This window comes from Blennius ocellaris (assembly GCF_963422515.1).
Source record: "Blennius ocellaris genome assembly, chromosome: 2".
NCBI classification, from domain to species: Eukaryota; Metazoa; Chordata; class Actinopteri; order Blenniiformes; family Blenniidae; genus Blennius; species Blennius ocellaris.
In genome coordinates, this window is record NC_137651.1 from 31,073,525 (window position 1) to 31,087,747 (window position 14,223).

The 14,223-nt window shown below is 45.0% G+C and overlaps 1 protein-coding gene across 1 annotated transcript in view; it reads left to right on the forward strand.

Moving 5' to 3' along the window:
- The window catches only part of robo2 (roundabout, axon guidance receptor, homolog 2), a gene marked incomplete at its 3' end in the record, with an annotated part of 197,516 nt that overhangs the window by 85,857 nt on the left and 97,436 nt on the right, over positions 1-14,223 (forward strand). The window contains exons 3-5 of the mRNA XM_080511287.1: positions 12,383-12,540; positions 12,698-12,818; positions 13,507-13,645. Of these exons, the coding sequence (XP_080367413.1) occupies positions 12,383-12,540; positions 12,698-12,818; positions 13,507-13,645 (418 nt within the window). The remainder of the gene's footprint in view (positions 1-12,382; positions 12,541-12,697; positions 12,819-13,506; positions 13,646-14,223) is intronic.

Consider the following 14,223-nt stretch of genomic DNA (forward strand, 5'->3'; position numbering starts at 1 on the left):
AGAGTGTTCACACGTCACTGTCCTGCTGGTTAAACTCAGGCACTTTGCCTCATCTTCACTCTCACCCTCTGCCCTCATATTTAATTCAGCAGCAGCCGGCCAGGCGGCGGCGGCGGTCCTTCCTCTTTACAGCCTGCACCGGAGCAGCGACGCACCGTTTTGGACCTTTTCTTCATATTAGCTCTAATAACAACTGCTCCTACAATGACTATCTCCTGTTGTATTGCAAATGGAAGACACATCTTTACAAGTAGACATTTTAAACATCATTATTTACTTTTTTTGAGGTGGGGTGCAGGGGTCCGTGCAGTAATGGAGGAAGCAGTCATGCATGAGTGGAGCTTCTAGCTCTTCATTTAAAGACCACTTTTGAGGGAGGAGGAGGAGGAGGAGGAGGGTTACTTGTGGCTTGTTATGCCCCACACACGCTCGCGCACGCACACACACACACACACACACACACACACACACACGCAGTATGAAAACACAGCCCTCTGTCCCTGCTATCTTGGATTCAGCTATTCAGTTATTCATGGCTTGGGGCTGAATAATGAAAGATGGTGAAAAATACTACAATGTTTTTGTCTCTACTGTCTATTTGTGTCTCTTCACTGGATCGCTACTCAATTCAGAACTCCTTTTGAGAATCACCTGGCACTAGTGTGAGATCAATACTGTCAGAAGTCATTAAAATTCTATTTGTTATTCATGCTAATGTAATTTGAATATTTAAGTAATCCATGCTCATCAAAATGCCTATAGCAAAAAAACAAAACAAAAAAAACAACCAGTAGTCGGTATTACATAGCAGACGCCCAATCATATATCTTTCAACAGTATTTTCCAGCCATGCAGTGTGTTGGGTGGGAACCTCTGCATCTCGACAGTGATCTGTGCCATCAAAGAGCCCAGACCGATGCAGCACATGAATACAGAAGTAGCTCTTTTCGCAGTTGCAGTTGAACAGAGGCTTGCGCGGCGCGGCGGCTGCGATTGCCACCACTCTGTTCGGTTCTTTTATGTGGCCGTGAGAGATGGAGGTGTTTGAAGGCAGGGATAAGGCTGATGTGACGCCGTCGGCCGTTACTTCATTCTACAGCAACGGTTATTTGAAGGCAAGAAAACCAGCTCCGAGACGTGCTGTGAAGAAACGGCCGTAATCTCTGTTTAATTACACCCAGCACAAAGGAGGACAATTGCCTTGCGTCACCTAAGATAATTGCATGATTATATATGTTGAAAGGTACACACGTACAACACGTGTTTGTCGTTGTGTTGTGGGTCACCTCTGTTTTCATATGCAGCATTATGAATTAGCCTAGCCAAAACAGACACACAGTGACTTTATACTCATTTATCTTGATTAAGCCTCCTACAGAGAACACATTAACTCAGAATACATGATCACACTCATTTTTCCTCAGTACCCCCCCCCCCTCCCCCCCCACCCCTGCGTCTACCTGCTTTACTGTGCTTGTCCAGTAGAGGGCAGAAAGCCAAACAGACGAAACAATCCTGTGTAAGCTGCAATCTGTATGTGTAGCTCTAACTGAGAGAACTGATAAAACCACACTCACTAATTGGGTTTTACAACAACCGCAGTCTCACAGTGCTCTTTTATTACCCAGGGGACATTGCGTCTGGCTGTTTCTGTGTTCATACAGTGTGTGTGTGTGAGTGCGTGTGCGTGTGTGTGCGTGCGTGCGTGCGTGTGGGAAGGTTAGCATTGTACGAGTGTTCCTGCATCATATGTGATGCATGTCAACATGTCAACTGTCCCGCCACCCCACCTCCAACCGACCCCCCCCCCCCCCCCCCCCCCCCACCGCCACCCCCCAGCCTCCTCAATCTAGCGTGCAATCAGGGATTCCAGCGGAGGCGAGGAGGAAAACAGCTGAAGTGGTATCTGTGGCCACACTACAGTAAACGCACACCTCAGGAACAGAAGTCACCCATAATGGCTCCCCAGTGTCCTGCTTTCCGGGGTTAGACATGACCATTTCAAATGTCACTGTATCACAGTAACCTTTCAAGGACCTGGAATTAATCAAAGAAAAAAAAAAAAAGGGCCTTCGTTGTTAAATGGCAAAAGTGGTCACCTTTGATCTGAGCATTAGATTGAAGTGTCCTCAGAAATGAACTGATTTAGAACCATTATTACAGCAGGTTTGTGTTTACCCTGTAATGTGGGATACTTTTTTTTCCATTATTGTGACTGTGAGATTCAACTAAATATAGATTCTGGTGTTCTGCTTTTTGTCTGTTGTTTCCTAATGTTTCACCACAGTAGGAGGTTTTCTGGAAGGAATCAAATTAAATTAATTTTCAGAACATTGTTGGAATGGAAATATCTATTTTAAAGAGGAACATGTATTCATGGCCAGTTAGCAAGGGGAGTCATAGTTAACTGTCCATCATAACATGTCATCTTTTTGAAAAGGTTAGAATATTACATCCTGAGGCAAAATTTGCATATTTTTTGGTGCATTATTTGTATTTGCGGTGTTGTGTGCTTCTCTCATAGTGGGTTTAACATTACACACCTTGTCCATTCACACCATGAAGTGACGTCCGCTTGCTAGGACTCATTGGGTTAAATGGCCAGCGCTACACACACATATATATATATATATATATGTATATGTCACATATATAGAAACACATGCACAGCTTCAATATCTTTCATGAGCATCTTTCCAACACATGTCGTGTCACCCCCTTAAACACTGACTTTCCACCTTTTATCTCCCAGTTCTGGCTCAGTAGGTCTACCTCATTGAATTATTAGCTAATTGCCAGGTGGAATCAGTATTGATTGCAGATAGTAGTAATAGTGGTGTGAGGCTGTGGTGAACTGGATTTTCCTACAGGGTCACAGTAAAGCCGGGGCCTGTAAAGATAACAGATGTTGTGCGTGCGTGAAAGGGGAATAAAGGGGATTGCTTGCACATGCACATACGCACACATACACACACACACACAGACACAGACACACACACAGACACACACAGACATAGAGAACTGACACACGAATATACTCACGCACACCCAGTATCTTTTCACTGTTGTGTCATTTTCTGTCTTTGCTGCAGAATCTGTGCCCGGGAGAGTTGTGGGATCACTGTGCTGTGCTGCTGTTGAGCCACTGTCTTGTCCTTGCTATGTAGGTCATCGCTGCCCTCCAACGGTATCTTATCCCCATCTGCAATGCAGTCGATACTGTTGACAGAACTCCAAATAGCTTTGGATTAGAAGTTGCCTCATTAGCTTTGTTTCCTTGCCTAAATAATGAACCTCACGTCTCCATCCTGCAGCCAACACTAAACAACTATGTGTTACTCACACAGTATTGAAACGGCCCTGTTTCCTCAGCATTTGTTATTGCGGTTGCTCGGAAAATTTAGGATGGGGATAAGCCACGAGGAGAGAAATGGAGAGGATTAAAAATGGAGACGAATGGTTTAGACACAGCCCTATGCACTGATCTGGAGCATGGCAGCCAGTGGTGTGTTTCAGATTGTTTTCCATTTGCATGATAATATAAGCATGGATTGATTTACACACAGACACATGCTCACATGCACATACACACCAAGGTTATTACACACACACTGACGCTTCCAACAGGCCAGATTACCTGAGTGAGCGTCCTGGGTTTTGCTCTATGCCCTGAAAGGAGGAGAATTCCCCCCATTAGCACGCAGGTTACATAAGCCTGGTGCACAGGTATATTCAGCTGCACTGAGGCAGTAAGCTGATTACAGATGGAACTAAGACAATTACTCCTCTGTACGGCCATTGACATGAATTGTACTGTGAAATAAACAACCAGGCTGTGATACGGATCCTCTAAAGACGTGAAGCGCCTCCTCAGAATGATACCAGAGAAGCTGTGACATGCTCAATCTTGTAAATGCTCCACTAAGCCCGTTAATTTCAGAGCATCTCAGTAGGCATCCTCAAGTCTTTCATATTGCATATACATGTGCAAACATGTGAATCAGCTGTACAGCAAATCTCCTGTGTCCATTTGCAAGCTCTCTTGTCTTGAAAGATTTCTTTATCCGAGCAAGCGAACATGAGTGGGATTTCTTCCATTCCAGTGAGGTATACAGCCATCAGGTCGTCTTTAGTGCTGTTGGCGTGCTGCTCTGCCCCACAGTGAGGAACTGCTCTCCACACAAACTGACAGACTCTGCTGCACAGACACTCCAAATTGTAATTTGTGTGTGTATTTGAGTGTGTGATACTGAGGTAAACCTAATGTAGCAGTGATCTGCTGAGCAGGCAGCAGCACTACTGCAATTTATTCCAAGTATTTAGATGTGATGTGCAGTATTCAATCATGGCTCAGCAGACTTGCATAAAGTCTATTGCACATCTTAGGGATGATAGTCGTGCTGGTTGTATGGAGGTGGACTTCAAATGCTTGCCTCTGACTAAATGGTGAATTGCTTCATCCTCCTCAATCATAAATAGCTTTCACATACACGCAGCGGGACACGAATGTGACGGGGAAAAATACCTGTCCATGGGCGAGGCTGTTGTAAAGGTCATCACTGTATCCAGTTTAATTTTTTTCCTCTTCCTCAAGAGTTAAGATCTATAAAGCGATCAATAAATCTCTTTAAATGTCCCTGCATCTGGGCTGTGTGTGATTTAACACCCCGCCTCTTCTGCCGCTGCTCCACTCGCCCCTTTGACACACCGCAGCCTTCCACTGCCCACAAATCTAACTGCAGCACATCCTGCACAAACCACCCACCTGGAAAACGGTCAGACCTTTACATTTGATAGATAACAGAGCAGGTTCAAAGTCCTCTGTAAGGTTCTGAGCCAGAACTGTCGGGTGATCCCGGTATGGAAAATGTGTCACCTGTTATCTACAGCAGCGAACAAAGTGTCCTTAGGTGCGGGATCCTTTCTTTCTGGCGGTATTGATTGAAGGACAGGCGATCTGAAGAGGCCATTAGGAGGATTGAGGATGGGGAAAAGGCTGTGATGAACACCCCCCCTAATCATTATGCCATGAGCAGCGCTGCCTCCAGTGTCAGCATCACATTCAGATTTATACACGCTCAGGACAGTAAAGCAGGATTACTTCAGCAGTGTGAGAGAGATCCACGCTGTGTTGTGTTCATTTAGATCCTTGTTTTTAGCCATTTTCTGCCGCCATCTTGTTGGGAAGGCTGTGCATCTGCAGCAATTCACACATGACTGCACACACTGATGGGTGGTGCTCCGTCACAACGAGCACAAGGAGACACAGCGATGGCACAGAAACACTGGATTTTCACGACGTCTCCTCTGTATCTTCCCGGTTCAGGCATGTAGATTGGTGCCTTGGGAGGACCGGTGAGTACAGTAAAGTGAGCCATCTACAGCTGTTTGGAACACCCCAGTTACTCCTCCTGTAGGTCCTGCAGGATGGTGTGGAAACTCACTTGCACTCGGGACTCATCAGACCAAGCTAGATAAAAGCTGCTCAACTCCAGCCGAGAGCTTAATTAAAAGGGGGCTGCCATCGTGGAGTGACACCTTTTACAAGCTCCTAACAGCTCTCTGCTCACCGTTACTGCCAATCCAATTATAGAGCAAAACAATAAAATTGACATGGAAGGAGCTGCAGCAAATAGGCCAGCATAAAGAGAAAGACAAGAATGCCATTAAAGATTATATGAAGATTGGCACAGAGGACGACAGAACTGGGCTGCAGAGGTTTCATGCTCAGTAACGTCCACGCAAGTCTGCCAGATCGGATGAAAAACTCAGCCTGCGTGTGTTTTCTCCGTCTGTGAGTGACTCCAGCCCCTTTCTCTGCATCTGGATACACTTCAGCCGCATTCTGAGGATTATCTGTCCCAATGGAAGGACGCTGCTCAATATCATTAGGCCACAGCGAACACAAATATTTAAAGCAAACATAGTGGTTCTTCATAGTCACACTTAAATAGCACGGGGAGCCTTACACACACACACACACACACCCTTTTGTACAACAGTTGAACAACTACATGAGGAAACTGTGGGGGGTTATACAGCTGTACTATAACACTGCAGAGAGAGAGGCTTGTAAAACTAATGAGATGTTATGTGAAGTCGCATGCAACATAGTATACAGTAGCATTAAGTGTTAGAAAAGTAAAAGTAGTCACATCATAAAAAGTTTTTGTCATCCTGCTGTGATGTCACAAGAACACTTGCCGGCAACCAGGCGTCCAAACAAAGGGATGGACGCAAAGTGAAGCGAAGGAAGAGAATTCTTTTCTGGTGCTCAGATTTTTCAGCAGTAGTTAAAAACCTTCTTTTCAAAAGGAAGAGTATGAGAGAATGTTTAAGGGAGCTTTGGACTTTAGACTGTACAGATTTGAGCCGTATCTTGACAATCAGTTGAGCGGCTCCATCACAGATTCAGATGAATCTGAAAACGAGACACCCAACAATGACTGTCAAGGCGCAACGGTTGTTCAATGGAGCAAAATTCTAAAAAAGTGTGAATTGGTCAACATTCCAGTGCACATCTGATGAAAGTAAATGTGGCTTTTACGGCCAAAATAATAGAAATAGCATGAAATATGTTGTCATCAACTCTTTAAGATTCAGCACGAAAGCTCTTGTGGTCCTAACCGTGCATCATATGGGCCTGATGCAAGAGGAGGCAGATTAGTCCAATATAACACACTAACAGAAGACGTTCATCCATCTGCCTGAGATCTGAGATCTCCTTCTCACTTTTCTTACTCACCGCTCTCCCTCCAGCCGAAGCAGTAAGCAGACCGACCTGCAGCATCACGATGCCTCACTACCCCCTGTCTGTCTGTCTCTGTGCTGGAATTGGCAGGAAATCAATCCCGCTCTCTTCTACGACCCCCTCCACCACCACCACCACCATCCTCTGGTTCCTCCTTCGCGTCTTACTCCCCCTTCCGGCTGTAAAGTGTCCGTTCTGGACGGAGCACAAGCATCAGCACAACATCTCGCCTTATCGGAGCAGGCACAAAGGCCCATGGGCACATTGTTCATCAGTATCAGCCAGCTCCAGTTTCAGCACACAGTCTGCATCTGCCAAGCCGCCCAAAGCACATCCAGGGCCGAACACAGCACAGCCGAATGGAAAAACTGGAGTGGCCACCAAAATGATTTTGTGACAAAATGCATGTTTAATTGTAGTGACTGTTAATTACAGAGTAGATGGGAATAGGAACAGATAGAGAGGAGGACATCATTATTTATTATGCAAATGTATTCCATTTTAGACACAATTAAGTGATTAGAAAGCTGTCGCTCTCTGCTCTCTTTCTTCTCCTTGTCCTTACTTGTCTTTTTCTTTGCTTTTCAGCATATTACTGTAATGAAGCCATTACTTCTTCAAGTGAATTTTAATGAGTTTTTAAATAACATTTTAATGAGCTATACATTACCATAAAGCATGGATTAGGCTAAATTGAATTGTGTGCGTGTGCGTGTGCGTGTGCGTGTGCGTGTGCGTGTGTGTGTGTGTGTGTGTGTGTGTGTGTGTGTGTGTGTGTGTGTGTGTGTGTGTGTGTGTGTGTGTGTGTGTGTGTGTGTGTGTGTGTGTGTGTGTGTGTGTGTGTGTGTGTGTGTGTGTGTGTGTGTGTGTGTGTGTTGTTAAAGGAAAGAGGTTCATTAACAGTTGATTATATTGTTTCTCAGGAGCAACAGTACACATTTTTTTTTCTGTCCTGCAGAATCACCCCACGGTGGCCGGCTTGTCATGAAGGCAGCACTCGGGGGGGGGGGGGGGGCTAGTTCGGCCAAGTTAGGGATTTGAATGATTGGTTGAAAATGTGTTTGAGCTATGAGTGGATTCCGCTCCACTCGTTTTCCTCCAGCCTTTGTTCTCATCGCCACCTCTTCACGTTGACCTTGATCCTCTCATCATCCTCCGTTGTTTTTCCCCTCGCCACATTACGCAGGAGCACCACCTCTTTCATTCTTTCCAAGGCTATTTTAAAGATGCACATTTCATATAGTATCACCACCTGCGATTTTGCCCGACTATGCTATCACTGCCAGCCGTATGATTCTCTTTACTTCCACTATTTTCCATATTTCCTGCATCTTATCTGGGAAAGTGACAGTGTTATTTACAATCCCTTAGCTGAGGATTTGCAGATAGGGAGAATAGTGGTGGAGATCATATCAGACTCGGCCATGCTCTGCAGAGAATGGCTGCCTGTGCATGTATATAGCTTCATCTGCTCCAGCTCATCTGCAGTCGGAGCAGACAGAGCGCTGACAAGCAGATGAAAGTGAGGGGAGGCCAGAAGATGCAGCACACAGGACAACGCTATGGGATTGGCCAAAAATGATTAACTGAAAGGGTGGAGGGGAAGGAAAGACAGAATGACCGCCTATAACGGTGATAATGAGGCAGACAGAGAGAGATATGTTGTGCTAATGGTGAGCGTCTGTATTCAGATCTCAGAGGAGGCGCAGCCTTGGGCGCAGCCAGACGGACATATTTTTGCAGCTGTTTCTCTGGTCTGACCTGCAGCCCCCTCTGTGGAGGAATATGGAGGATATGTGTGAACCTGCTGCTTGCCTGCCTGCTGTGGGGGTAATTTCTGCATCTGGAAGGGGAGCAGAGGTTCGCTCTGGCTGTTGGGAGGGCAAATGAGTAAGTCAGAGCTGGACAAAGAGGGCACATCTTCTTCCTTTGTAGTATTGTAAAGTGGGGTATTATCCATCTCCTGCCCTCAGCATAAACAGTAATACAAAACATCAGTGACAACATACAGAATGGGTTTGGTCGAGTGACATATATGTTGTCTTTTTCTCTGAGGGTCGAACTGAGAATGGTCGTATTGTAATGGCACTCTGCCAGATGAAGCGCAAAAAACACTCAAATAAAATGATATTATGGCTTGGAGCTACCTCTCTACGGCTCTGGCGGTCTGTGTGTGCATGGTTTATTTTCTAATCAGAGTGTGGGTAGGGGCTGGTGTGCTCGGGTGCCGGGGTTTGGCCTCGGGCCTCGAGCTGGTGTAATCTCTCCGTGTGTTTCTTAGCCTCCGACCCAGGAGAGTATCTGAAAGCACAGAGGGTCTGTTCGCCAGTAAATACGGATAGAAAAGTAATAACAACCAGCACAAACATACACAAACATTCACATTTGGAGTATTACGAAAAGATAGCAGGCCCTGCAGCGCTCCAGAGCGCTTCACGGGTTGTGGGGAGGTTTTTGTGTGTCAATGGCACAACGTCTATCAAAGTGATGTGAATGTCAAAACGGAGGGGGGGTGGGGGGGGGGAGTAGGTTTTCGACATTGGTGATGTTGTGGCAGCGAGCGCAACCTTTGTGAACCAAAGCGAGGTGCGCTCTTGTAGGTGAATGTGTTTGTCAGCACTTATCTCAGTATGCAGGCTGGACGTTTCAGTCAAGGCTCCACACTAATCTTTTGGACAAGCAGTGTCACTCTCTAGTGAGTAATATCTTTGGTGGGAGAAGAGGGCGTGGGGTGCAAGATATTTCTCCTCGTCCCGTCCCGACTGTGCCCAGCTCTGTGCTGTGACGCTGGCTCCTTGCAGTGTCACGTACCTCGTAGCTGAAAACACAGCCACACAGAGACCTTTCCTAATAGTCTCTGGCACAGTCCTTCCCTGCTGATGGAGGACAGCCTGCTTCACAAAGTAACTGTGTGGGTGTCTCTTTTGTGTTTTTTGTTTTTGGCAGAGGCCTCCGTCTCAACCCCGTGGCTGTTGTGCAGCACAAGTTGCAGCCTGACTCCCTCCCCTTTAAGTCTGCGGTGCTGAAACGGTGCCAGCTGTAAAGCGCCGCACATTTTGCCATGCTTTGCCCCCTGCCTGATGCTCTTTCATTCAAATCAGCCCACTCCTCTGATATTCAGGAAATAAATAAATAAAAAGAGAAATCCGAAAGGCAAAAAAAGAGCGCATAATGATATTTTTTTTTCTGATATGGGTTCTTTTTAGCCTGCAGCCAGATTGACAGATGTAGCACTTGCCAACAGAGAGGTGTAAATGTAAAAATATATAAATATTAATAAGGAACTGAGCAAGACGGCAGAGTTTGAGGCCTGCTAAAACTCCATGGGAGGTGGAATGTTTTCAGTGGAAGAAGAGCTGTGTGTTTCAGGGGGATAGAAAGGCAATTACCTTATGTCTACTGGATGATTTGGGCCTAAATGCCTCCAGGGTTCAAGAGCTCCAGCCAGAGTTCAGCTGCTGACAGTTTATACACAAACACCCCTAATGATACATACATAACTAGTACTTTTCACATATGTTAACGGAGAAAACCGTCATATTTCAATGTGAAAGCATCCATTTGCCCTGCTGGTCATGATGTTACGTCTGCTGTACATCTTCATCCTGTTGTGAGGAAAGGCCAATTCTTCACTGAAGAGATGAATATTTTCCTGTTCCAACTGTAGAGGGATGACCTTGATGACTCCAGCTGTGGATTCAAATGAATAGTATACCCGAATATATTTGAATTGGCTCCTTCTCACATTTACTCTGTGAGTGTACGGGGTTAGTTTTGTGGTTCGGTAAGCCCTGAACCGACACACACGCCATAATCCTCTCACTGGCGTTGTGTCTGTTTATTTGCTTGTTTGTCTTGTCCTCAACAAGTGTTATATTTTATGTACAGGAGTTTCTGATTATTTCCTTTGTAATGTGTTTTGCCAATGCTTCTATTTGTTGTGTATTTTATTTAGATTGCAGGGCAGGGATGCATTTACTGTGACGTACTGCGCAATATTAGATTTGATTAGACAGCGTGGCACAAGCACTGTAATGATGCACCTAATGTGTGTTCCTTTTGTCACTGTTCTGTTTCAAAGGAAATTGATTCTGACAAAATCCCGCGGGTGCCATCAGCAGTGAATGGAAAGGAGCAATTAAATCCAACGTGATCTTGAAAACAGCAGCCTGTGTATGGTCCAAACCAAGGCTATGATTTTAAACAGCAGGACATCTGTTTGTAATGCAAATAAGTAGAGCCTCGTGGTGGTGGCTGTTGTGCCCACCCTGGCCAGGCGGTCCGGCACGCTGGAGCTGGCTAATTACCTTAACTCTTTAGATTAGAGGGCAGCCCTGCATAAGAGAGAAAATCTCTATATCTCCCTCTTCTGTATTCCCTCCTATTACCCCTGTGTAAAGGTTTCATTTGAATTCATGTCACACAAAAGTCCCACTCTATACCTTTGTGCATCCCCAGGATAATTGGGTTGAAAGCTTCCTCTCTTCCTCCACTCTCCTTCCCCTTGGTCTAAATAAATAAATAAGAAGACAATGGCTGTATGGCTTTCTGCAGAGATGGAAGGAAGAGTGAATGAAGAGATGAGAGAAGCCTGGAGCACAGGGACCAGTTATCCCCTCTCTTAATCCCGCCACTCCCTGCAATTGTTCCCTGTGCCACATGGATTTACATAAGAACCTGTGGTTCTGCCCTTAATTTCGCCCTCCTTGAGCATCTTCCAATATCTCCCAACAAGCTCACTCCTTTTATCCAGTACACCAATCATACATCTCTTGTTGCTCTACTGATGGACATGCCGCTGAATCCAAAATTCCTAAAGTGCTCCTCCACAAATTGCATTTATCATTGATTAAGTGAAGAGATATCTGAGTACACGCAGTGGAGGAGTTGGAGCAACACCAATGTTGTGTTTTGAAAACCCTCGCTCTCTTTTTTTGTACCAAATTAGTCTTTTTGCCACTTACTGGTATGGACGTTGCATCTTCTGAATTCCCCCTCAACACTGTGTTTAATTTCTTGCAGCAAGTTTAGTGTTTCTGCTTTCGTATTTGCATTCGTTTGCTTGTTTGCCCATTTCTGTAGAAGCAGCTCTGATAAGGAGCTGGCGTTGTGAGTTCCGCTGAACGCTATTCAGGGTGAAAGGCTATCTTTGTGATGAAAGGCCTACCTGAGGGTGATTAGACACTAGGACACCGTTGTTCATCAGACCACCCGCTGTTGTGTTTGGTGTGCGCTCGCGTGAATCTAACTCGTAGCTGGTTGTGTGTGAGAGTGCGTGCATAGGTGCCGCCGACGTGAAGCCGCGTTGCTCCCCCTGTGAGCTTTCACAAGTGAATGACATGAGGCTTCGGGGCATTCCGGCTCTGTTTGTTCTGCTCCCTCTGCAGGGACCTCCATTAGCTCCAATTAGCTTTCACATGTGTGCTTGCCCAGTCAGATGAAGCTGCACATCCCATTTAAATAGCCCCTGTTAAATGCAGCATGCATTCACGCCGTGCTTTGCACACACCTAATTGCAAGAAGACACTTTAAAAATTGCAGAATTAAATGATCAGGCATCAAAATTCAAATGTGATTTATGCTCCACAGCTGCACTCTTTAATCGGGTTTGGGTTTTTTTTTCCCCCTCAGTGCTGCGAGATGACTTCAGACAAAACCCAACGGATGTTGTGGTCGCAGCAGGAGAGCCAGCGATCCTTGAGTGTGTTCCTCCCAGAGGCCATCCTGAACCCACCATCTACTGGAAGAAAGACAAACTGCGCATTGACGACAAGGATGACAGGATCACTGTAAGTATTATTTTGATTAGGGGACTAGTATGAAGACGTACAACTATTAATATACTGACTCATCATTAATTTTAGCAGCTGCATGGGGAATAGGGGAAATGTTTACTGGGTAAGAAAAAAATATTCAAATGTAGAATTTTCTATTTTTTTCACTTAGATTCGAGGAGGAAAGCTCATGATCTCTAACACAAGAAAGAGCGATGCCGGAATGTACATCTGTGTCGGTACCAACATGGTGGGAGAAAGAGACAGCGAAACAGCGCAAGTTACAGTTTTCGGTAAGCAATATTTCTTCAGGTCAAAGAAACTTGTTTCAGGTATGTCGTGATGCAGAGCGGCCTCCATTCATGCAACTGTTGTTTTTACAGCTGGATTTTAATCTGTAATTACACTGCCTTGCATAAAATAATTAGCACATATATTACACTTCAGACTCTGAATCCTTGTATTGTCACTTTTATCTGCTTCCATAAACAACAAAATTGCAGTTGGGAGTCCTGGATTTCAGCAAAAACAAAAAGGCCTAAAATTCATACATGTAAACACAATAAACTCAGATAAAATGTGTACATTCAAAATACTCAAATATAAACATTCGAAGCAAGGTGCTCATGTGTCTGCAGGAGAATGTGTGTGCACAGAGGAGTGTGTGTATGTTTGTTTGTGTGGGTGGGTGTGTGTCAGCGCCTTTCATATTTACTTTGCTGTTTAGCCGAATTATATAAAACGAAAATCTTCAATTTACTGCAGTTACTTGTGCAGCTCCGTTACGGGTTGTTTTTTAGTTTTTTTTCCCATCTTGGGAAATGTTGAACAAATAATAGTCATATATTGCCAAAAATATAAATGATTGATTTGAGGAAATGGTTTAGTAGGAAGAGACCACCGTGAAAGATCGTGCATGTACAACATGTACAGCCAGAATCTGACTTAATGAAAAAATGAATTTGTCTGCTCGTCCTGCAGAGCGACCAACCTTCCTCCGGAGGCCCATTAACCAGGTGGTCCTGGAAGAAGAGACGGTGGAGTTTCGCTGCCAGGTACAAGGAGACCCCCAACCCAATGTACGCTGGAGGAAAGATGACATTGATGTCCCTCGTGGGAGGTATGTACTTCTGCAAGAATATTCCCCTGAAGCTTCTGTTTTTAAAAGAAGGAAAAGAAAAAAAAAAGTTTCTCCAGACAGTGATGAGATGATTTTTCATTTTTCCTCTATGTTGAAAAGGAGCCACTAATTCTAAGTGCACATTTCTGTGTGCTGAGAACCAATGTCACGGTCTGTACTCAATGCAAAGGAGCTGTGAAGGCACCGCCATCAGTCTGACTGACTGTTTCAAACTAATGATAACTCACGCTGCCTGTGCTCACCTGGTTTGGCTGTGAGGGGGTAATAAATACCCCTATTAGACTGTACACGTGCACATTACACATTCAGGTAGAAATGATGCCCCAGAAGTCAGAGGTAGACTGTCTTTTGTCGTTGAAATGGTCTCCATAAAGTCAAGCAGATATTGAGCCAGACAATTAAATCTGAGTGACAGTTAAGAGCGTAGGGAGGTGAATGGTAGTGATTTCAAAGCAGAGAGGAGAGAAAAAAATCAGCTGCGCCGTAAAGTAGGTAGAGACAGAGACAGAATGACAGGAGATACAAAGAGACAGAGAATAGCAGCTGACATGACCCTT